Source organism: Amphiprion ocellaris, chromosome 1 (genome assembly GCF_022539595.1).
Source record: "Amphiprion ocellaris isolate individual 3 ecotype Okinawa chromosome 1, ASM2253959v1, whole genome shotgun sequence".
Lineage (NCBI taxonomy): Eukaryota > Metazoa > Chordata > Actinopteri > Pomacentridae > Amphiprion > Amphiprion ocellaris.
In genome coordinates, this window is record NC_072766.1 from 12,836,329 (window position 1) to 12,861,144 (window position 24,816).

Here is a 24,816-nt window from a genome sequence, read left to right on the forward strand (position 1 = left end):
CACTCGCTGACAGGCGCGTTAAGCTTCGTGAGTCTGTTTCCCTTTATAACCAGCAGAGGTCCACTTTTTATTACTGTGCGGATACGCGGTGCCAAACAGAGCTGGCACTTAGGAAAAATAATAGTTTGGAACGTGTTTGCATCCACACTTTAAAGCTATTTTTATTTGAGATGCATCGCAAACATTTGTCTCGGATGTACGATTTTAAAATTCCTTAAAAAAAAAAAAACTAGGACAATTACTGTAATACTAAATTAGGAAATCCTGAAGTAAAAGCATGTTTTAGCAGTCAGATAAGATCCTTATTTATCCCAGATTAGCTTATTATTTTGTCTTGTAGATCAACAAATTTGCAGCCACATAGACTCACCAAAGTTCTGTAGGAAAAGTTCATTAAAAAGACAAACAGGAATAATATTTCAATTACAATTATTAGATTGAAAGTCTTAAATTCTAATAAATAAACTAGTTCATTATAAATTCTATAAAATCTGCCTGATAGATGTAACAGCTCAGTAAAAGGTTTTGCTTTAGAGAGCTTTGACTTTTTTTGTCAGTCAAAACAGGCCTGTAAAGTAGATTTTCTGTTTTTATGCAGAGGTTAAATACACACTTGAAACTAAAATCTTTGCACTAAAATACACACACAGGCTGTTTATTTTTATTAAAACGTTTTAAGTGCATTAGAAGGTTTTATTTCTAACTTAAAAGTCTGCATCTGAGTAGAACTTGATTTGAATAAATATTTTTTCCATTGCTTCTCTTGTTTTCATCACAGATGACTGAATTATAGGCCACAGTGTTTATATTTTGGAGATACTGAAAAATAAAATAACTTCAATATCAGAGTCAGTTAAGTTTTGGTTTCGAAATCAGCTGCAGCTGGTCGAGCTGTCATAAGTTAAATATAATAATTAGGGGGAAAAAAATAAGCGTTTTAAATTATCTGAGCAAACAGATGATTTAACAAAATACAGATGAATTAAATCAGAAAATAAAGTCTACTATAAACAGTTTAAGAGTGACATAAATATGAATCAGGTCCACAGAATACAAGAAACTAACTTTGCTGCAGTAATTAATATGTGCTGCGCATTTTTATGATATTTTATTTGGTGAAAGCGTTATTAATTATTAAACGCTTTTCCTGTTTTTCCATTTTCATCTGTACTTGCAGCTGTACTTTATTTAGTATTGATTAATTAAGTAAACTACCAATGCAGGCTATGAAGAAAAAAATGAAAGGTAGTAAGTAACTTCAGTTCTGTGCAGGTTTGATTGTTATTTTGAACTTTTTTGTAGATAAAATAAGAACAACATATCTTTCACAACTCTCAACTCTAACCAACTCTGCATCTATCACTCTTTAAGTATTATTTTAAAACTCTAAAGTGGTCAAAAACTGTAATTTTTTTCTTCTTTTTTCGCGTCTGCTGAACGTTTCTCACTCACCTCTCTTCCCTGCAGCTGTGAGCACAAAAATAAACTTCCTCCAATATCTGCATCAGTCATATTCCCTTTATTTTATAGTTGTTGAAGCGTCTTGCAGGACATTGCAGAGCACCTTGGTGGATGTGTGACCTGCAGCAGCGTCCTAGGCTCCCTTCCTCCAACAGAGGGAGCTCCATGAATACATTTGAGGCTGAAAGTTTTGGTCACACCGGCTCGTCTTATCTCCTGTTCGCTGCGCGCTGTGAAAAGGTGAGGCGACGGGCCGAGGATGGGATGTTTTCAATCCATTAATCAATGTCACCGTTTTCTGGCACGTCGTCTTTGATGTGAAACAGACACTTCGAGAGTGTCGCCCATGCTGTGAAAAAAGGCTGATGTGCTGATGGAGAAAAAGCATCCTCCGGGGGATTTGCAAATTATGGACCGACATCTGTCTCCAAACTCCCTTGTCCTGCCAAGAGACTCATTATGAAATCTAGAATTTAAAGGCAGTTTAAGGAGGATAGAAAGGCGTTAAAACTAAACTGTTCCTCTTGTGGCAACATGCATTTTCTCTGGGTTCAACTCTTTAGCGGTTTCTTTTACATTTCTGTTAATAACCTTCTTATTTACCCCTTCAACAGCTCGCTGCTTCTACCTGAGTGCTTTCATTGGAGTGTGAGGATATGCATTCGTTGTGGATGTGTTAATACATGCGTGGATTTGCTTTAACTCCTTTAGTTTTCTTGAGACAGCCTCGCTCTCGGTTAATTAATGGATGTTTATTGGGGGGTTTAAAGGAGGCACTGGAAGGAATTATCACCTGCAGGACAAATCTGCGCCAACAACACCCCAGCAAGCAGCAGCAATCCCTGCAAGTCCACATTTACATAACATCCCAGGCCGTGGGGCGGTTGTGTTAGGCAAATCAGAGTTAAGGGTGACAGCGAGTCCTTTATGTCACTGATAGGAAATGGCTAATGATGGTGCGAGATTATATCTTTACGCAGGCGTGCGCGTTTGCATGAGAGGTCGTTTTTGTTCCAGTGAAAGAAAAGGACAAAGATTTGAGTGTGAACTGAACCCAAGTTCCTTGATGTGGTCAGAAAACATTGTAGTTTGAACATTTGCAGTTGCATGTCAACAGGTCAAGCTCCATCTGCGGAGGAAGATCGTGCGTAAAGCTCCAGAAGCTGCTAAATGGACCTTGTGGTGGGACTGTTCTGCCAAGCAAATACGCAGCCTTCACGTTGGGAAACTACAGTCTGTTTAAGCATTTATCAACCTTTTTTCCCCAAAATCTAGAACTTCCCCAACACACTCTGAAACTTCTGAGTTCAGATAATACTAACATAATAACCCCCAACTAGTCTGCTAATACACAGGATGGAGTTTAACGTGATATTTGTCCGTTTAACTCTATGAATTAGTGTAGAAAAGCGTCAGCTGTTGGTGAGTGGAAGCGGTAGAGACTGAGTGCACCGGGAGTGTGAGGTGGGTGGGGTGCATGTGTTCCTCCTCCTCAACACGCATGGCTGAGGTCGTTTATGTAAATGCTTGAATTTAATTTTCAAAAGGACAGCCCTTTCCTCTACCCAATGAAAATGAACCGCGGCTGACACCTGGCTATAAACCCAGGAAGGAGCCCAAAAAATTCCCAATCAGAAATTCTGCTGAAAAAACCCCGGAGAGGCGCAGCAGGCAAGACGAGCCGCGGAGAGAGACGATGACTTCCAGTAAGATCGAGATCCCCGGAGAGGTGAAGAGCGACCCCGCTGCTCTCATGGCATCCCTCCAGCTGATGCCCTCACCGGTGCCCAACCCGGAGATCAAGTACACCAAGGTCTGTTTTACCGTCCGCACTCCGCCGAAAACGACGAGTTCACCGTTTCTCCGACGCGGCGTCTTTACGCGCAGAAAGTCTGATCTCAGAGCGAAAAACTTAGAAATCTGAGTTTGTGAGTCAGTGTCAGATCGTGTCGCTCAACTCGGGACTGAAGTTGATAAAAACTTCTCTCGACACAACTTTAAAGTTAAACTAGGCCGAGCTGCAGATCCGCTGCGCTGACGGCTGCACGTTTTTAAGTCCCGGTGTCAGATGAGTCGGTTTTTTTACTTTTTTTTGCGTCCGCACGTGTTCTCTGTAGATTATCATTAAATCACCAATAACTGCTGCAAAATACTGTCAACCACTGAAGCAGATGTGAGATAAAACTCACAAAAAACACATTTTGTAGTTTCTTTGTGTTTTTGTGACAATACTTAATTTAAAACAAAGTCAAATGAGCACTTTAGTTGATATTTGTTCCCATTTTTAATGCGTAATTGCGTCACTGCATAGACCTGGCATTATGATAAAGTCTAATTGTAGATTTTCCTTGTAGTTTGCGCCACGTTATAAATGCGCATACACCAAAATAACTTTTTTTAAATTAGACGCAGTAACCTATTAATAAAGGGTGTGTCATAGTTTGACAGAACAAAGTGAGTGAATTGCTAAACCTACTAAAATTTTACAACAAAATGTCACGTGATCATTTCCCCCCCACCACACTTTTATTATATAATTTTATATTTATTCCACATGGCTCTAAGAGGCCAACATGATTTCAGGTTACTGAGGGGAAGTCAATTACTGAAATGCATTTTTTAAAGGGATAAAAAGAAAGTAAATACTGAAATACTGCAAGATTAGATCCAAATCTTTCATTTTTCCTGCATGATTATAAGCATTTCTGTGATATCCCGTGAGTTATAAAGTTCTTGATTTGCTGTAATTACAATAGCTCACAGTCACATTATTCATCAACTGAAACAAATACGACCCCAAATCCTCTGTGCCTGGTCTTTAAAGTATTTTCTTTTAATGACATCAGTGATGACAACACACTCAGGTTAGTCGAGTCCAAATACGTCAAATAATTTGAATCAGGCATTGTCTCACTATTATATAACGCAACGTGAATAAATTGTTTAGAATAGAAATGTGTGTGTTTCTGCTGCACAGTCAGGACTGTGTGTGTGTGGGTGGGAGAGAGGGGACGCAGAAACAGCTGGAGAGAGAAGCATGAGTCAAACAAAGAACTTTATTTGATTCGTGCAACAAACCATGTTGCCAATACAACAGAAATAACAGAATCTTTCGTGGAGTGCTTCAAAATTTTGTTGCTACGCACGAGAAGTAAATAGCAGTTAATATAGTGTTACAAAGATGAATCATCATTAATCACTTGATCTCATTTCAAGCCTTGAAGCTTTTGAATGCTGAGCCACATGAAAAATAGCCTCATTTGAATGGTTTTGTTTCCGTTTGATAACTTAGATTATTATCATAGTTTTTTCACAGTTGGTACCTTTTAAAGTATATTTACGGCATTAATTTAAGAATCTTCTGAGATTTGTGTTGCGTTTCCAGTGATTTTTAGTTCAAGCTCTCATCATCGTCGCAGCACTTTGTTGTGAGTGAATTGTCCCTTTCGCTGCAGGACAAGTGTTTTTATGATTGCGAGATTAAAGGGCACATCTCATAGAGGACAGATTAATGATAGTGTGGTGGTAGTTCATTCACGGCTGTAATTGCTGTGTGTTAACACACACCTCAGTGTTTTAAGTGCAAAGGGCACGTTGCTGCTGCTGCTGCTGCTGCTGCTGCTGCTGCTGCTGCAGCTGCAGAGAGGACAGTGCATGTTGCTTAGGCTTTGTCGTGCTGGAAGCTTTCCATTCCCTCACGGTGCAGAGTGTTAGTTGAAGAGGTGGAAACGACGGCGTACAGGAGGAAATTTAGGGAGTGACTTGGTGAATTAACCCCCAGGAATTTGGATCATCCAGTCCCTGTTGGTTTGGTGGACATAGGGGGCAGAAGGGCCCTGATTTATGGGCACCCCTGGCGTGGGCTCTCCTCACACCCTGTTCCTGTTCTCCACCCTGCTGACTGCAGGGGAAACAGCCAACATGGCTCACTGATATTGTTCCCTTTTTTCTCAGATACCACTTTTAAATCTGATACAAAGACAATATCAACCTTTTCTAACCTAATGAGAATTCAAAACTCTTGACAAATATCAGTCGGCGTGACTTTTCTTTGTTTTGCAATGCAAAGGTTACATCAGATGACCCCTGAAGCAGAGATTATGGCTGGTACAGTGTCATGGCTTAACAGATGCTGTTCTATAACAGGGAAGCGTGTGATAAAAACAGGGTTATTGCAATCGAGGTTTGCCCCTTGTCCTTTTCACCGAGTGGTGAACTTCTCAACGGCAAAGACACGTTATGTGATTGTATCTGTTATCTTTCTTCTGGCATGCAGCTATATAAAGTGGGAGTTGTGTTGTTAGTTTATTAATATCCCCATGAGTAGTCTTCTTACACACTTTTTCTTGTAGTTCAAACTCTGAGAGGAGAACATTTTCTCTCTATCCCCTACCCCCACATTTGTAGGCTCCAACAGCTGGGCGACAAGACAGAAACAGCTTAAAGGTTGATAGGACCACAAAGGATGCCATAAATAAAAGCCCAATGTTTGCCATTTATTGATGTTTTCCACTTGTGACAGACCTGAAGAAGGGAGACTCTGTTTCATGAATAATTAAGGCGAATATTTTCCTGCCTTTTTTTAGCAGGTGATACTTGTGGCCTTTGTGGTTTTTCACACTGTTCAGTGATAATGAGTTGTTAAACCAGACACTCGGTGGGACAAATTTAACAAGGGCTGAGGTAAAAACACGGCTTTGCTGCGATTTCTGTGAAAGAACAGTCTATAAAAGGTAAAAATGCAAGTGAACAGTCATCACATGTTGTGCTATTTATTATGATATAATAGAGCCTTGTAAAACTTTTTTTTTTTTGCAAGAATGATCCACAGCTGTTGAGCTACAAGAAACTGGCGCAGTTAGTGAACTGATAAGAGTGGATATGCAAATAATCTGTGCTTTTAAAATGTTTTCCGGTTTGGTTTCGATGTAGCCCTGATAAGGTAATAACATGGAAAATAGGGCTGAAAATATAAGGAACTAACAAGTACCAGATTCAGGGATCAGCTTCAGTGGCTTGTTCACTGTCGGAGTTACAGACCTCTTAATCTAATCAACAGTTATAAATTTTCTTTGTTGCTTTGCTCATGGTGGCGTTAGTGCACTTTCTCCGTAGGAACCTGTGCAGAAACTGTCTGCCGAAGACCCGAGTATTTGTAAAGCAGTCTATGCAGAGACATCCACTCAGTTTGGATGAATAAGAGGCTCCATCAATCTGTCACTGATTGAGATAGTACAGATGGAGGCTTGGGGCTCCCCGATGCTAGGTGCTGTCCACCGGGGTGTAAATTATGACCCTGTCTCACTGTGTGGGTTAGTGGCCCTGCCTTGCCAGAGCCTGACCTGCAGCTCTGGAGTTTTTCACTTCAAAACCACCATCTTACTGCGATCAAGATCAAACAGAGCCAAAGTTAGCGGATACTGTGCAACTAAATGATTTATCACAACGAGCACAGCGAGAAGCCCTCCCTCCCTTTGCTGCCTTTGCTTACACAATCTCCTTGTTCGCACACACATGGCCACATACTCTGTGGAGCACATCTCTTTGATTGTGACAGGCCAAGTGTGCGCCGCCATTAATATGTCCGTTGGTGTGAAATGCCTGCTTGTGCAGCGAGTGTAAATTATCATCCTAGCAGACACGTCAACATCGTGTCCCCTGTCTCTTAATCACTGTTTAAGGAAGAGCAGTGACAGCGAGGTTACCCTGTTAACTTCCCGTACCTTCAGTGTGCAACCCTCCTGACAAGGAACGTGTAAATCCTTACGGTGTCATTATGGGAAACACTTGGCTTCATAAATCTGTGGGAATAGGCCGTTTCTGCAGTGAAGCACCAGGACACGGCAGAGACAGGAGTGCTGCTCTAGATGTTTATTTGTTTGCGGAAAAAAAGCATGACATTTCTTTATAAATTACTTCCTCTTTGTGCACTGATCCCATGAGGAAAACTATGTAAAAACGCTCTTTAAACACTCCTTTGACCTGAGATCTAAACAGTGGTTAAGTAGACGGGAAACGCATCAAAGCTCAGATGGTAGAAGAGGAACAAGTAGTGAAAGAGAGGTCAGCTTTGTTGTGGAATTGTGAAAATTAAACTGCATGGATTACACAGGAAGTTGTAATATAATTTGTGTTGTAAATAATAGTGCTATTAAGCTTAAAATACATTTTTCTCCATTTTTTTACTTAAAAATGGAGCTTACATGTTAGGAATCATGGATGCTGATTGAATAAATTACTGAATTAACCAACTACAGACATTTTCTAAGAATATGCACAGCAACTTTCTTAATTTTTTAACAAGATTTTCAGAAAAATAGGTGAATTAGAAGTTGTTTGTGCGTTGGATCAGGACGAACCGGTTGCCCACACATACTGACGAGACAAAGACGTTTGCCAGTTAGTGACAGCGAGGTCGCCCTCTCCAAATCCAGAAACGCAGGGTGGCATTGTCTGTGAGTGTGTGAATGAAAAACACGAAGGCTCGGCGGTGTCAGGCATGTGGGGAGGAGTAGGGGAAAAAAACACCAGCTGGTCTCCACTTTCACATGCTCTCCGCTCACTTGTAACAGTAGTAATTATAAGAGTTTTTGAAACGCGTCCAGGAACAGAGAGGAAATAGAGGTCCTGTGATAGGGGAGGATATGAAACTTCCTGCGCAGACGAGTGTTGCAGGTGCCCGTAGGATTGGTCTGGCTGTGGAATCTTGGCGTGTTGTGTATAAACACACACGTATGTAAACCCTCACACACACCCGTAAAGCCTCCTTTAAAAAAAATAGGAGCCGAGCAGCCTGACATATCTCACATATTCCTTCAGACGTTAGCATCCGAGCTGTGAGAAGAAGCAAAGAGCCAAACAGATGTTTTGTTGGCTAAAAGTATTTTTGGCCTTTCTCACTTCCCGTTACAGTTCAATCCAAGAAAAAAAAAAAAAAAAGAATGATCACAAATATCACGTGATTTTTTTAAAAAATGAAGCATGTCTTAATTTTTTAGTTGGACCAATCTTGATTTCTTGTGGAGGACACATTTAGCTGATTTTAAAGGTGCTGTGAACTAAAAAAAAAAAAAGTGTTTGTTTACATCATGTCTCGTCTTTTCATTATCCCCACGGCTAGACTCGGGCCGGATGATGTGATTGACAGCTTTTACAGAAAAGCATGGGAGTTGCTAAATGTTTGCAGCTGCCCTGTGACCCATGCAGAAAGTCTTGACCTATATGCTTACTGCTCAGCCCTCGTCCACATCAGGCCTCCTCGTTACGCGTCAGGCATCACATATCACAGCTTCATGTCCGTTTTAATGCTTGTTCAAATTAGTGCAGCGGGACAAAAACGTATACAACAGGATCCAAAGTTTTTCAGAATTGCAAAACATAGGAGATAAGCGGTTTAATTGTAGGAGCAGGTTTCACCAAGAAAAAGTTGCAGCTAACTTGTTAATTCTAAGTGTCGAGTGGCTGTGCCGACTTCCATAAACACGAAACCGTCATGTGACGTGATAGTAACGACCCCGCCGGGAATGGGAAAGAAAACACTATTTGTCATTTGAAAATGTGCGCCCTTGCACTTGTTTTTTCATCCTTGCATTCTTTGCCTCTCGTCCAAATGATCCCTAAAAGCAATTTTAAGAAACCTTGAGAGTTGATTTACGACTCGGGCCTGTCATCTTAATCAAGTCCCTCAATGGAACGAGACAAAAGTCTAACACCAGTCCGAGCCCAGCGAGAGGGCCGAGCCAAGCGGCGGCTGACAGTTGTCCTTTTCTGGCCGTGATTTAGGTGGGGCCTGCTCCACTGTTCTCGTGCTTCATCCGTTCTCCTTTAGCAGCATCTTGTGAGAGGGGTTACGCCATGCATAAAGCTACCCATGGTCTGCATTCTTGCTCGGACTGTTGAGGCTGTCAGGGGGCTCCTCTGATTTAGGGCGCCCCACTTCAGTGGCCCCTATAAATTTAAAAACTAATTCAGTGCTCTACAGGACTTTTTGTTTTTGTAGCTGGCCCTCTGCTCCTTATCGTTACTGACAATTTTATGAAGTGCTCTTAATGAGCAGCAGATTAAAGGTGGCCTCTGATGGAAGGCGCCTGAGAACGCCGGCCTGGTAGAGCGAGAAGCCACTCAGGCCTGCGTCTCACTCTGTGTGGGGGGATGGTTTTTTGTGGGGGGGCAGCCACTACAAAGGAGTCGCAGAGGAATGAGCCCGTACAGTACTGCTCTGTGGATCGGCACACACAGACACCGAACACCTTAAACACGCGAGTTAATCATATGCAGAGTCCACATTATGAGCCAGTGAGCCGTGGGAATGATAAGGAGAAGGAGGAGGAGGTGGAAGAGGAGGAGGAGGAGGAGGAGGAGGGGGAGGGCGTCACGGTGATGTGTTTGCTGCGACTCCAACAGTTTTCAGACTCTGCATTTTATACCAGCCCGAAAGTAAACACAGCTAACAGTTTACAGCCAATTAAATAGTACTTAGAGCCCAGTGTTTATGGAGGTAAACATGTTGGAGAGTTTAGGGAGGAGAAGGCCAGTGGGATACTTGAACCCTGCTCTCAGGTTTTGCTCTCAGTGCATCAGAACTCCTCTAAAGTAGAAGGACGGTAAGAGCATATGTATACACAGAGGGATTTGTGCCAGCAGATGTTCTCCTTGCACTCTATCTATCAGACAGACTGACAGCCATTAAAAACAGTGTGTGAGCAGTCGGCCTAATGGATCTAAACATGTCAGCGAGGAGGACGATTTTTGTTGCTGATTTCACATGCGCAAGATGTATTTACAATTTCAAATCACACCTTGCATTTAGTTCCGCATTTTCCCCGTGTGTGAAAGGCTTTTTGCTCGGCATGATCCTCAGTTTTTGCGGCCGTGCAAACATTTATTTTGCTTTTGGTCTTAATAGATGTCGAATATGTCCTGTTTGGAATCCCAGGCGGTTGTTTAACGGAAGACTTGCTTTAACGCATCACAGAAACCAAGCGCAGCACGTGTTTTATGATGTCGTAAACGAGCAGTGATGTTGTGAAACGTGTGTCTGTGTGCTCGGGGGGTGTTGGAGGTGGAGGTGGTGGGGGTCTGGTGTCTGATAGGGATTTATCTGTACCCCCACACCCACCCACCCCTCTTTGTCTGGATGGTGGAGCACTCCCCAGAGAGCAATGCTGGACAGGCAGGAATCTCTGTCCAGATTTCCAGAGATTCTCCCATATCCCTTATACAACAAGAGCCTGGAAGTGCTGGGCCTGCTGCCTGAGAGCTGTTAGTCTTTCATAGTCCACAAGCACGTTGCTGCAGCCAAGATGGTGTAATGAAATGATTACTTAAGCTAACATAAATATTTAAAAATTAAAAAAAAAAAAAAATGTTAGCTGTTGTCTCCAAATCAAGCTCATTATGTTTGCAAATTGTGCAGATTAATTCAGACATGCATGACTTCTCGTGAATCTCTTTTACATGGGTTATATGTGACTAAAGTGCTTTAAAAAAACTGACATTTTCTTCTGCAGATTTTCATCAACAATGAGTGGCAGGACTCTGTTAGTGGGAAGGTTTTCCCCGTCTACAACCCGGCGACTGGAGAGCAGATCTGTGAGGTCCAGGAAGCAGACAAGGTAACAAAGCAGAAACAGGGTCGTCTTAGTTTCAGTGGTGGAGGAAAGATTCACATAATTAACTGAAGTCTAAATATTCCTTTACAGTTGGCAACATCCTGCGCTAAAATTTTACTAAAGTAAAAGTGTAACCATATTTAAAGTCTATTTTGAAATATTCAAAGTACATTTTGTTGTCATCATGCAAAATGGCCCCTTGTCAGTTTTATATTTGCATGATTTGCATAGTTTTGGATGATTGTTATTTATTTTAGCGTTGATGCTGGTCAGGGTGAAATAATATGCAACTTATTCACATACTGCTGACTGGTTTGATCGATAACAGAGAATGTACATTGATCATATGTTTTGTATGCAAAACCTGAAAACCAACTAGTAAATTTAGCTTAAAAAATAGAGTTAAGTAAATGTATAACATAAAGTAGCAGAAATTGCTGGAGTAAACCCACTTAGGTACTTTTTATCAGTAGATAGTTTGACTATAACAATCCATTTTCACAAACTTAAAATCTTGCTTTTTGCCATTTATACATGAGTAAACTTTTTGCACCCAAAAAATGAAAGAAAACCAACCCTTTCAAAATGACATCGGTTTTCTTTACTTCATGAAGTTTCAGCAAAAATTAGCAGAAAGACAGATATAATTCATCTGCAGGACAGCAAGACATTTGATTAGTTAACTGATTTAATTAAAAAGTTTCTTTTTCTTGTAGGCTGACGTTGATAAAGCTGTGCAGGCGGCTCGACTTGCCTTTTCTTTGGGCTCTGTGTGGCGAAGGATGGATGCATCTGAGAGAGGTCGGCTGCTGTCCAAACTGGCTGACCTGGTGGAGAGGGACAGTGTCTATCTAGCAGTAAGAGGACAAACTTTGTTTCAGAGAACTTCTTATCTACCTGATAATTCTGCCCGTGCACTGAATTTATACTGTACCTTCTGTTCGTGTCTGTTTATTTGCTCATTTAGTTTTAATCTAATTTGGTGTATGCAGTTTCCCAGGTTATCTAATGTATTTGATTCTTTTTGCAAAGCACTTTCAGTCGCCTCTGTGTTTGAAAATACAAATATTTGCTTTGCCTTAAAGAGAACATATAACTGCAACTGAAGGGCTGTATTTGTAGTGTAGTGTTATCTTAGTGTCACATTTCAACCATGGGTGAGTGTAAAGGATGGAGCTATGGAATTATGTGAGGATCACAAGGTTATATCACATTTTTCTCCAACGTCTCCCTCGTCTCTGCTCAGACTATTGAGTCGCTGGACAGTGGGAAGCCTTTCCTGCCCACCCTGTTTGTGGACCTCCAAGGAACTATAAAGACACTGAGATACTTTGCTGGATATGCAGACAAGATCCACGGCACCTCCATCCCAATGGGTAAGAGTCCTTCTTAAGTGGTAAAGCAAAGTTTTAGAGAAAAGATGATGAGTGATGAGGGAGAATAGTCGTGGGAGGTTTAAAAAAAAAAATTAACAAGTAAACAAGGAGGCCACGCTGTTTTGAACAACATGGAGGTATTTTTCTGATAAAAATCCAAAGCTGGTTATTAGGACAGGGTATCAAACTGGAGCATTTCTGTCTTCTGTTAAAATTCTGAAAGTTAGTTGCCTCATGAGATTCTTAGTCTTATGTATTCATAAAGTTACCAGATATGCCTTCACTTAAACCACAGTTGTGTAAAATTTTGGAAATAACTCTGTGTGAAGTCAATATACTTATGTATTTTAGATCTGCAATAACTTATTTGGGTTCAGCAGAAGCACAACACTGACATCTTTTAATTCCATGTGGCGGTTAGTTTTTACTACATCTACAATGCTCCACTGTGTCTAAATGCATCTTTTTACATTTCATGCTGATCAGATAATGTTTTCGTTCCCTTTCCCTTTCCCTAACTCTTTCGTTCTGTAAACAGCTGCCTACTGTTTGCCAGTCAGACATGGAGGATTAGAGTGAATCACAACAGAAAAAATGGGGGCAGGAAAATAGCAAAACTATGAGCTGAAAGATGCAAAAATGCCCAGCTGAGGTTGGCTTTTTATTATGAAAATGACACGTTCTTTTGATCAACTCTTAACGTAAACATTTAGGTAGTAAAACTTTAAAATTAATACAGTTGTATTTGCAGCAAGTTAAGCAAGTTTTGGAGAAAAAAAAGTCTATCACCATGTCAGAAATGTAAAACCTGTGAAATGATTTTGCTTTATTACACTATAAAACTTTGCAGAGCTGAGTGAAACTACAATCAGATGATTCTCTGTGGGGGTTTTTTTTGGTTTGTTTTGTTTTTTTTTTTAACCCAGAAAGGCTCTTTTTACATTCCTTATTGTCATTTGATCCATTGTTAGTATAAAAAAAACAAAACGTATAGCTGCCTGAAGGAGTTTGGTGTGTTTGAGGATTTGCAGAGAAAATAGGCTCCTACTCAGCAGTGTGATCAATCCAAACACTTTGCGTCCCGAGCAGGCAGCCGCCAGCGTCGCCCCTCTAATGCAGCTGAGTTTGGGGGTGGAAGAGGGGAAAGTTGGCCCTCTGTTTCAACAGGAAGAAAAAAAGAATAAGAGAGAGGACATGGGAAACCTCCTGATACCACTGTATTGTTCCTCTCAAAGCTTCTCTTGTACACCGCTGCCAAACCAACCATGCTGAGCGTTTTCCCAGGGCTTTGGTTGAAGCTTTATTCCTCTTGTAGACTTTCAGAGGAAATAAACAAGGCTATTCCTGTAGCCTGTATGATCTAAGTGTTTGTTCACCTGTCAGGACGAGGTGCAATTCATCTACCAGGAACAAGCCCTCAGCATCTATTTGTCTTGCATGTTATGCTGAGATTATGGTGTTAAATTTGTATCACAGACGGGGTGAAATGAATGGGGAGTGTCATTATGTGGAGCACCTTTGGCTACACAGTTTGGTATCGTTTACATTACTTGTTCCAGACTGAAATATAAGTCATTTGCAGGCGTCATACTTTCAAACAAGCCTTGCAGATACTTGAATGCCTCCTGAAAATCTCATGTCGAACAGGTTTTTACATTCATTCAACAAACAATAACAGTTTTGAACGATCCAGCATCCACTTTGACGTGAAAGAAAAAAAGGTTGACATATGGGAAACTTCACTGCAGTTGTTTTTATCCGTTGTCACATTTTTGCTGTTTCCCCATTAAAAAGGATTATTTGGCTTGTCATCGCTCGCCGATCATCCGAGTCCAAATGCAACATTACTCAATCATCACCTGACCACTGTTGTAACAAATTCATACTCACACATTTCTTAAAATGAATTGTTTTTGTGCAGAATGAACAAGCATGGCACACCCTCAGTAAGTACCTCCTTTTACTCAAGTAATGCAAGAGGAATGAGCAAACCTTTCCAGCATAACACCCATCTCTATGACCTAAAACAGTTACACACTTGCCTGTGCTGTTGGAGGCTTGAAACGAAACGTAATCTCTCACCAGGGTAACCAGGAATGTTGTGTGTGGATTCATTTACAAATTGACATGTTGAGTCAACAACGCCAGGGGTGTCAGGTGGTGACATTTTTCATGTGTTTGAGGCATTTCTTCAAGCTTTTGAGGTACAAAATGAATAACCCAGCCTTCTCTTTGTGCATGTGTGTTCCTCCACAGATGGAGAGTATCTCACATTTACCAGATATGAGCCCATTGGAGTCTGTGGACAAATTATCCCTGTGAGTATAAGCCTTCCTGCGAGTGACGTGTGTGATGGATACAAATGGACGTGAAGAAAAAAACTGATAAGGGGGAATTGGCAGAGTTCAAAAGAGATATTGATGGTTGTTAGGCTGGATTGTTTATTGAATTACATTCTGCCTTTTCCAGTAATTCTCTGACAGTCAGTGTTTGTACGGTTAAATCCTGCTGGTAAGCCCCAAAAATGACTGTGCCAGCGAGTTTGACTAATGGGGAACGAGAAGTGAGAAGCAGAAGAGAGATCTGTGGGATTTAACATAGTGGGTCTGAAGAAAAGAGAATGATGAGAAGGGAGGAAAAGATCAAGGAGAAGGAGACGCTGTTGATTGTGCAAGAGTGCAGAAAGCGTGTGGTTCTGTGTTGAGCCCCATGGGCTCCTGTGTAAAGCAGAAATAACACAGGCCTGTGTGTTGTACAGTGATATGGGTCTATTGCACATGTGTTGCAATTTCCCGACTTTCTCAGAATACTGTGGGAAGAGAAAATACTGTACAAGTGCCGAGAACATTTTCTCACTTGACTATGTTTAGACAGAGAAAATGAGAGTAAGTGACTTAAGAGCGATGAGTTATTGAGCTTGACTTGTGACCACCCAGTGTGTCGGATGCATGATGTCTTTTTCTGGATTGTGTGTGTGTCGTGCACAGTGGAACTTCCCTCTGATGATGACAGCATGGAAGCTGGGCCCAGCACTCGCATGTGGAAACACTGTCGTCCTGAAACCTGCTGAGCAGACGCCGCTCACCTGCCTCTACATAGCAGCTCTCATCAAGGAGGTAAACGACGCGGTCGCTCTGCCAACTGCAAACATTGTCGGACAGTTAAATATTAATACTCCAGTGACTGAATCGCAATCGCTTAAAGGTATTATTGTGCCAAGAACACAGTGTTCCCTATGAATTTGGCCAGCGCTTTATCCGGACAGTCCAATGTTAATGTAACAAGGTGACAAAAAACAGATGTTTATCAAACTGTCACTAATTTTGATTTTGACCTTGAGGTTAACTCCAGCCACAACAGAGATGATGTTGAGATTTCAGTCTGAGATTTTTGCTCCACGGAAAAATTCCACTTTAAAAACTCAACATCAACACGTGTTTAAAAGATGTACTGTAGACGTAGAAATAAATGTTTAAAATGGACCCTTCAAAGTAAACTGTAGTGTCACCATCACTGTACAAATTCAGGGACTTTTGGCAGTGGAGCTCCCCTCACTGGTGACTAGGGGCACAAGTCAACGAAGCCATACGCTCTATGCAGTATATTCTGTATTAAAAGCTTATTAAAGACTATGGAAACCACAGAAACAATAAAAATGTCATTACTGTTGCAGATAGTTGGCTGTTGAGCAAATCATCTTCTTTCAACATTTAGATCCATAGTATGATTTAAAAATACCAGGAATTACTGATTACAACAGTTTCTCCCACTGAGTGAAAAGAACATCAGACATGGCTGCAGCACCACACTGCTAGTTTCATCAAAATGAACAACAGTACAGCTGGTTTTACAGCAGCTATACACCGTTAGTTTCCACTTCACGCTACAAATACGTAACACAAGAGAGCAGATCTACAGCTAATGACGATGGAATAATGCGTGAACACTAATCTGTTCTTCCTAATTTGCCACCGGTGCATTAATGCAGCATTTCCAACCATATATTCGCTGTATTGACGTAATTTAGTAACACACTGAACATCACAGTTTAACCAGCAACAGACCGTACAGAGGCCAGGTAATATAAGCAAAGGACTTCTCACATAGTTGAGTGAGGTCAGCAAAGAAAACCTAATCAACATAAAATATGATTTATGAAAGTTAATGCAAATATGCAGTAAATTTCATGGTGAGATATCTGTCCAGTAGTTCATTGTAGTACAGCTGTGTGCGACAGGCATAAACACATGAGTAAGTTAAACACGCTAAGAACAACGCAGCATCACATGGTAAAGTAGGGAAACCAAATAATGTCCACATCCTGTGTCCCCCCCCTCCCCGTCCTCCCTGGCCTCGCCTCTTTTTGGAGACTATCTGTCTGTTGCCTTCTTCTTTTTGATGTTCTCTCTGCTCTCTGCTTGTAGGGAGGCTGGGTTGGGTCCGGATTCCCCCACATTGCCTGTAGTTTTGCTTGGCTCTGCTGTCATCTCCGCTAAAGCTTGTTTCCTCTCATATTGTTTTGACAGGCCGGGTTTCCACCAGGAGTCATCAATATTTTGCCAGGATTCGGGCCAACAGCAGGAGCTGCAATTGCTTCGCACATGGGCATAGACAAAGTGGCTTTCACAGGATCAACCGAGGTACTTTTCTCGCTGCGATCAGTAGCTGCCTACTGCTTTTCAGCTTTTATGTCACTGAACACAAGTGACACAGTGACCAACATGTGCAGAGCATAAGAGCAGGCTGGGTAATTAGGGGGATGTTGTGTGCTTGTATTGAAGTCTAAATGACAAACAAATGGGGTCTTACATAAGCTGCATACCCTGTCATTACTCCCCATGACAGGACTCTGATTTTATCTCACACACATGCACATATTTGTGCTGTCAGGAGCATACAAACACGTCTCTCTGAAAACACTGGCCCTCCTCTGTTTCCCCTCAGCTGTCTCTGCTGTATTAAAGCACCACCACAGCTTTTCCATTTAACTTAATATCAGAGCTCACACAGGATAAACCCTCATGGCTTTGCAGAGCAGGGGAGCAGTTGATGGGAAGCTAAAGGACAAACCCTGTTAGGTGTTGTGGTCTGAATGAAGTCCTGAGGCCGGAAGGAGCAGCCTGAGTGACAGCAGACCTCTTTTCTGCACATCATCTGCAAACATCTGTAATTTCTCCTTGACTAACCCCTCTGTTAAAACCATTTACAGGAGTGTGGGTGCAGAATTTATATTTTAATGCGTATTTCACATGTATGTATGGAGAATAAGCCAGGATTATGTAATTACTGTCATGATTTTAGTGTGGATGTCTGCTCAAACTACTACCTTTTTATTGTTTCCAGCATTTACTGAAACATGCAAATTCAGAAACACAAGCTAAAATCTAAACAAAAAACAGTCGCTATTGCATCACCTAAAGTTTCTCAAATATACATCCAAGTAAACCAAATTTAAACCTACTACTGTTTTACATACAGTTCACTACTATACTGTAGGTGAAATATTAACTCATTTAAAAAGCGGCTATAACATTTTGTCTCTAAATGCACCTTGTAACGCAAACATCTTCTTTCTTTTATCATCTCGTCCCGATTGAACGTTTCCTTTGTGAGTGGCCCAGTTCTTTTTTTTTTTTTTTTTTTTTTTTAACTAGTTTTCCTGTTGTTTCATGTGTTCTGGAGTCAATTACTGAGAGAATGAGCTAGTGTTGTCAGAGCCTGCTGATGCCCAGACAGTGAGTCACCGCACTGTAGTAGCAGCGGTCGGTGATATTCGCAACCAAAGCATCTCCTTACGCTGATGGAAGGTGGTGGAGGAGATGCAGGTGGATTTTAGGACCACAACTCATCCTCCTCCTGACGCACACATGTTGGTGACTCCACACGGAGGAGTCGAGCAGCCCAGCGTGTTTCCTTTACCCTTGAATAAACACACGCAAGCCTCCCCTTAGTCAACCACTTTGTGTTTCTGATCAAAGACAGACAAAACACACCAGACGCAACCAAGCCAAGTATTGTGTTGCCTTTGTACAGCCTCAGTACCAGTCACAGCTCTGCAGTTGATCCACTTTTAATCTTTTTCTTTTTATTTATATATATTCGTAACTAGAGCGAAACAGATAGCAGACATGATAGTGAGGGAAGATGAGTCTTTTCCATGTTGGAGGTGGGGGATTTCTTTATTATTTTTTTAGTTGGACTCTAAGACTGAGGGTACTTTTCCACTTTATCTTGTCAGTTCTCTTGGAAAATAAAACAGGCAGTATGAGTAACAGGAAGATGAATACTTGTTTGGGGTGTGGGATTGTGAGGGAGGTGTGGGGGGTTTCTCAGGCCTGTTATCTTGGTGAGTTATGCAATGTTCAGGACAGTGAGAAGAATAGCATAAAGTCAGTTAATTATTTTTACATTCAAGGGCTAAAATTATGCTGCTCTAAACTGCCAGTGGGTGAAGGGTTTGTGCAGTTGTTGTTTTTTTTTTTGTTTTTTGATACCTGAACAATATCGATCACTTGATGCTGTATCCTAACTGTTGCTTGTCAGATTTCTTTCTTTCTTCCTAGTGAGGACTTAGATGAGAAGCTTCATACAGCTGTCATGTCTGTGCAGCCACTTATTTTAGCTTAGTGTTAAGACTGGAAACATTTGGAAACACTTAGCCAGGCTCTGTGCAACGTTAACAAAACCCACCTCTCAGCAGTTTATTACTCTAATATTGTATGCATTGTGCGAATCATTTAAATACCAAGTGTGTGTGTGTTATTTTTAAGTGTAATTTAAAACAGTAACACGTAAGTAAGTTAACCAGGATAAGAACAACGCAGCCTCACATGGTAAAGTAGTGAAACCAAACAAATGTCCACATACTGTTTTCCCTCCTCTCCTCCCAGGCCTCGCCTCTTTTTGGAGACTATCTGTCTGTTGCCATGTGGGTTTTATATGGATTAAACAAACAAGATGCAAAATGTTAACTGTGAGCTTTAGGACTCGTCCCTGTTTCCAGTCTTTATGCTAACCTAAGCTAATGTCTGGTGTAGTTTCATTTCTTTCTACCTTTCGGCAGGGAAAAAAATTTGCTAAAATGTTGAATTAGCTGCAGTTTTGCAGGATTTTTCACACCTACAACAAATAATTGATATTTTATATCAAAACTACAAGCATTGTGCAAACTCCAAGCATGTATCTTGTCCTCAATTTCAGGCAATTCCTGGTTTCCATTCATTTCTGTATGTAATAAAAACCTTTTGTGGACTCTTAAAACAGACGAGCTGTATAAACATGAATTCTGTATTAGATTTAGTTTGAATCTGCTTCTAAACTGTATTGTTACGCAGCAGTGGTTTGCAATGAAACAAAAATCAATGCAGACATGATATACACTGACAATACAAACAAGGCTCAAGTGAAAAACTGTATTTAAAAATGATCCCAATGTATTATTACATGATTTTTACTCCTAAAACTAAAATATGGTGCCTTAAGATGAATTACATCTGTGATTCTCTTATGCAGTAAATTTTACCCAATGTCTTTTAAAAGAATGTTGTTCCTAAATGAATTATTTATTGTTCCTCATATTGGTTATATGATATCATCTCTTTGATAAGGAGAAAAATGGAAATAGGGATAATAGGACGATAAGGGAAAACCCCAGCAAATCCCTTGTCGTCTTCCATATCGACAAACTGTACCGTTTCATACCAAACCACCGTGTGTTAGATCACAGGACACCACCCACACACCTTGTGGTTGCCTCTTCCTGCCCTTCACTACGTATCAGATGCTGTTCCTGGCTGAAACATCATTTTGTTTTCCTGTCGCTGTCTCCAAAAACCTGTAATAGATATTCATTCTGTGTGTTTGCAGAACTCATGTTTCAGCTGGCCTGCCGGTACATTCCTTGTTTGGAGCTAACCAACCTCTTTAAGATATTTAATGGCTGCAGCTGATTTACTGATCTGGCTGCAGGCCTGTATCTCTATGAGTAAACCTCAGATGTGTTTCCTCTGCCAGGTCGGCAAGCTGATCCAGGAGGCAGCTGGGAAGAGCAACCTGAAGAGAGTGACGCTGGAGCTGGGAGGGAAGAACCCCAACATCATATTTGCAGATGCTGATTGTGAGTTTTCAAGAAATGTTTTATTCGGTGCTTCGTTTACCTGTTTTCCTCGCTAGGTGGTCGGTCACCATCAACCACCATCAAGCCCTTTAAAGCGTGGATTAAAACACTCACAGTCTGAGAATCTTAAAATGCCCAAAAGCTTAGCAGTGCTATGAAAACCTCTGGATGGATGGGTTTCATATAAATTCTAAGTGGCTCACCAAACTGGGGGTGCCGACGCTTTCAAATGCTTTCAACAGCCGTGAGAGGGGCTCACTGAGGCCTGTAAATCAGGAGAATGGACCCTGACACAGTCGGGTGCTTCAGCCGAGACCCATAAATCACAGGGGTCCGTTAACCCTTTGTGTGCAACAGCAGGATCCTGTCTCTCAGGTGTCAGGTATCAGATTTGTACAGAAGAGCTCCAATAACCCGACTCACATAACTTTTTTCTGACCAGATGAAGTTTTCATAAGCACATGAGATAATTCAGCTTATGTTGAGACTGAGTTCTTTTATTTAATTATTGGTCTCATGGCTCATGGGTATAGAATGATTATTTTTGACCAACTCCCATCTTGTTTTTCCCAGTGGATCTGGCTGTAGAACAGGCCCACCAGGGTGTGTTTTTCAACGCAGGCCAGTGCTGCACAGCAGGATCTCGCATCTACGTAGAGGAGCCCATATATGACGAGTTTGTCCGGAGGAGCGTGGAGAGAGCCAAGAGGAGGATAGTCGGCAGCCCCTTCGACCCCACGACTGAGCAGGGCCCACAGGTGAGGAGAACAGCTTTTTTTTTCACCACCTGCTGGATTTCCTCTTTTCTTTCATTGTTACTTTGCTGGTTTTTCTGTCTGCTCTGAGCTTCCGTGTGATGTTCGTCCTCCACAGATCAGCTGTGAGCAGCAGAATCGTGTGCTGGAGTTCATCCAGAGTGGCATCAGCGAAGGAGCCAAGCTGGAGTGTGGAGGCAAAGCTCTGGGCCTGAAAGGGTTCTTCATCGAGCCCACCGTCTTCTCCAATGTCAGGGATGACATGCGCATCGCCCGAGAGGAGGTAAAGTGATAAAGAGCTGGAATTTTGATATCTGCAACACAATTTATGCATCTACACCTTTCTGAAAGACCGTAGTGTAGATTTTTATCTGACTGTTGGTCGCAGCTGAGTCACAGATTTTATTGTTTTTAAACAGTGTGGTGCTAAAGGTTTGTTTTTGATTATTTTTCTGTGAGAGCTGTAGAGTAAAGCATTTTTAGGTGTAGTAAAATTACAGATTTTTGATAGATTTTTTTTGACATTTTTTACAGTTAGTCAGTTCTGTGCTTTTACTAGATATTAGTAAGTATGGTTTTATAGATAGATAGATGGATAGATAGATAGATAGATAGATAGATAGATAGATAGATAGATAGATGGATAGATGGATAGATGGATAGATGGATAGATAGATAGATAGATAGATAGATAGATAGATAGATAGATAGATAGATAGATAGATAGATAGATAGATAACCCCCCACATTAATATGTTATTGGAATGTTATTAATGAGACATTAAGATGTAAGTTAAAGCTGGTTCAGACTGAGCTAATTTTCAGCTTTTTAAACACTGTTGGGGTATTAAATCTATCAAATTTATTTTAATTTAGTGGCTGATCTCATTTTTATGCTCTGTAGAAAAATCTGTAACTTGAGCTGTTGACTAAATGTGAAAACATCCAGAAAAACGTAGTGAAGTTCTTCAGTAGAGTCCTTAATTACATGCATTTAGTTATTTTCCACCTACAGTTCCTAAATTAGTGTTCAATCTGTTTATTTTCTTCTCTTCCCAGATTTTTGGACCAGTCCAGCAGATCATGAAGTTCAAAACTATTGAGGAAGTGATTGAAAGAGCCAACAACTCAGATTATGGTTTGGTTGCTGCTGTATTCACCAATGACATCAACAAAGCCATGACCATATCCACCGCCATGCAGGCTGGCACTGTCTGGTACGTTCCATCTGCTGCCTTTCTTTGGCTGCAATCAGTAATATTTTTCATGTGGGAAGTATCAACCATTTCAGTTTCCGCAATCTAGAAACTGTAAACTGGCAACGCGCCACTTTGCTATCATTACACAGGCCACAAAGGCATGCTTTCCTTCCTTTTTTGACTGTTTTTCCCCACAGCTAAGACATTCAAGAACTATCAGAAGTAATGTGCCACTACAAAGCAACAGCTCCAACCATAAATTATAAATGTAAATTGACACCCTAATTTAATAATTTGGAGAAATGAAATGGTCCTAAAATGTTACTTGTTGAGTTCACTCAAAATTGTTGTATTTCTTTTGTAATTACCTACAGATGGTTATGAGTAGGGCTAGAAGTATAGCTTACATACAGTGTCTGCCAGAAATGTTTCACCACTTGTGAGAGTCGACCGCAGCCCTCAGCTAGCTGAGGAAACATTTATCTACCTTCTCCTTCATCCCTGATGCCGCCCCAATCACCATCCCACTACCGTCCACCATTACAAATACAAAACATGCAGTGTTACTACCAACTTCTCCAGATACAAACTTTTCTCTTAAAGCATCAAAGCATGAACCCTATGCTCAAATTTCTTCACTCTCCTCTGTATAGTTGAAATAGCCGAATTATATATATTATATATATATATTATTTATAGATGTAGATTTCAGGGTGATGCCTCCTCCTCAGTATTTAGAGCATATGATTTCTGCTGTAATGTTTCTCATAGATGCAACCAGGCCTCGGACAGTGATGGGTCTTTTTCTTTAGTTTTATTTTTTTTAGCTGCCAAAACATGAATATGAATCATGCAAACTTGAATTCACCATAATGCCAGATAATAAAGGTTTTGACACTCAAAAAGCTACACCCGTGGCTACATTTTCTCAGCTTCTTCTATGTTAAGGGTTTTTTTTCCCATCCTCTTCTTTATTTCTCCTTCCCGGCGTCCTCTCACTCGCTCTGTCACTGGCAGCTGTAATTAGTAAATGCACAAATATACAACCTGTCAACGTTCAGCTGTGTTTTCTAAGCAGTAATAGAATTATACAATCAAGTTCAGAGGCTTTCAAAGATTGCAGTGATGATGGCAATACTTTCTCACATCAGTCTTCCTGCTGTAAATGCAGCTTTGATAGTGCTGCTTTGGACAAAGTTGTGCTAAATTTTAGAGCAAACCACAGGAGTCAAATGCTCAAGAATGATCAATGTTTTGTGTATTTCCCAGGATAAACTGCTTCAATGCTTTGAGCACACAGTGTCCATTTGGAGGATATAAAATGTCTGGCAACGGACGTGAATTGTGAGTATGACTTGGGCGTCTGCCCACTCAGTATACACAAATTAACCACAATATCACTAATACTGACTTGGTGTTTTGAAAACCTACTTTCCAAAATTGCTTAACATCACATAAATCTTTATCTAAGAGGATATTGCAATATTTGTGCTCCCAAGAGTCTCCAGCAGTGTATACACGATATGTCATCGCTGCTGTCAGCTTCAGAGCTCCAACAACATGAGCAGCATTGTTCCTGTTTGTCTGTTTCAGGGGAGAAAACGGCTTGAAGGAGTACTCAGAAGTGAAGACCATCACGATGAAGATGGTCGCCAAGAACTCTTAAGGCAGCCACACTTTTCAGTCGGGAGGAGGTGGTGTCTTCCTTGTCACCACCTCTTGTCAGTCCGTCCAGGGTGGCAAAAAAACCACACCGACCATCCAAACTGGTTATCTCCACGGTAACTACAGGCTGTACCTACTCGCTGCCTCCAGTCTCCTCCATCAACTCGGACAGTCAGCCAGTCTCTGTCCAGCTTTCTCCATCCACCTCCAATCTGTGGACTGTCTCTCGTCTTAACTGACAACCACTGAACTACCCCTCTCATACCGTTTACCTCCTCCACTAACTACACTAAAGCACTCACAGAGACGATGGGGGCGGCTGCTCTGACAACAAATCCCGATAACAACGCCCTTCCCGGCTGCTGCACCCTGATCCTCACCCCTCCTCCCAGATGCTGGATGCTCAGAGACTCCGTCGCCGCACTTGCAATCAACCCTTTACTAGCAACTTGTCGTGTGTCGGGAGGCAGTTTTTTTTCTTTGTACTGTGCGGTATGATCAGCAAAAAACCTCATGTGTCATTGTCTTGGTTAGAATTTATGCGAGCACGTCAGCTCACTCAAGACCACTGATGTTGTCAGCCCCAGACATGAATGGATGAAATGTTAATTCAGAATTAAATTTGATTTCTAA

The 24,816-nt window shown here is 41.2% G+C and overlaps 1 protein-coding gene across 1 annotated transcript; it reads left to right on the forward strand.

Annotated features, from left to right (window-relative positions):
• The first annotated feature begins 3,021 nt into the window (after window positions 1-3,021).
• Window positions 3,022-24,816, forward strand: aldh1a2 (aldehyde dehydrogenase 1 family, member A2). Its single transcript, XM_023285206.3, has 13 exons — window positions 3,022-3,274; window positions 10,971-11,075; window positions 11,789-11,929; window positions 12,319-12,448; window positions 14,705-14,766; window positions 15,436-15,564; window positions 16,975-17,088; window positions 20,462-20,564; window positions 21,138-21,322; window positions 21,438-21,602; window positions 22,379-22,536; window positions 23,788-23,862; window positions 24,112-24,816. The coding sequence occupies exons 1-13, from the start codon at window positions 3,158-3,160 to the stop codon at window positions 24,182-24,184; spliced, it is 1,557 nt and encodes a 518-aa protein (XP_023140974.1). The 5' UTR covers window positions 3,022-3,157; the 3' UTR covers window positions 24,185-24,816.

Coding starts and splice junctions, on each gene's coding strand:
- aldh1a2 (XM_023285206.3), top strand. CDS start 3,158: ATGACTTCCAGTAAGATCGAGATCCCCGGAGAGGTGAAGAGCGACCCC. Junction 3,275..10,970: donor CGGAGATCAAGTACACCAAG/GTCTGTTTTACC, acceptor TTTCTTCTGCAG/ATTTTCATCAACAATGAGTG. Junction 14,767..15,435: donor TCTGTGGACAAATTATCCCT/GTGAGTATAAGC, acceptor TGTCGTGCACAG/TGGAACTTCCCTCTGATGAT.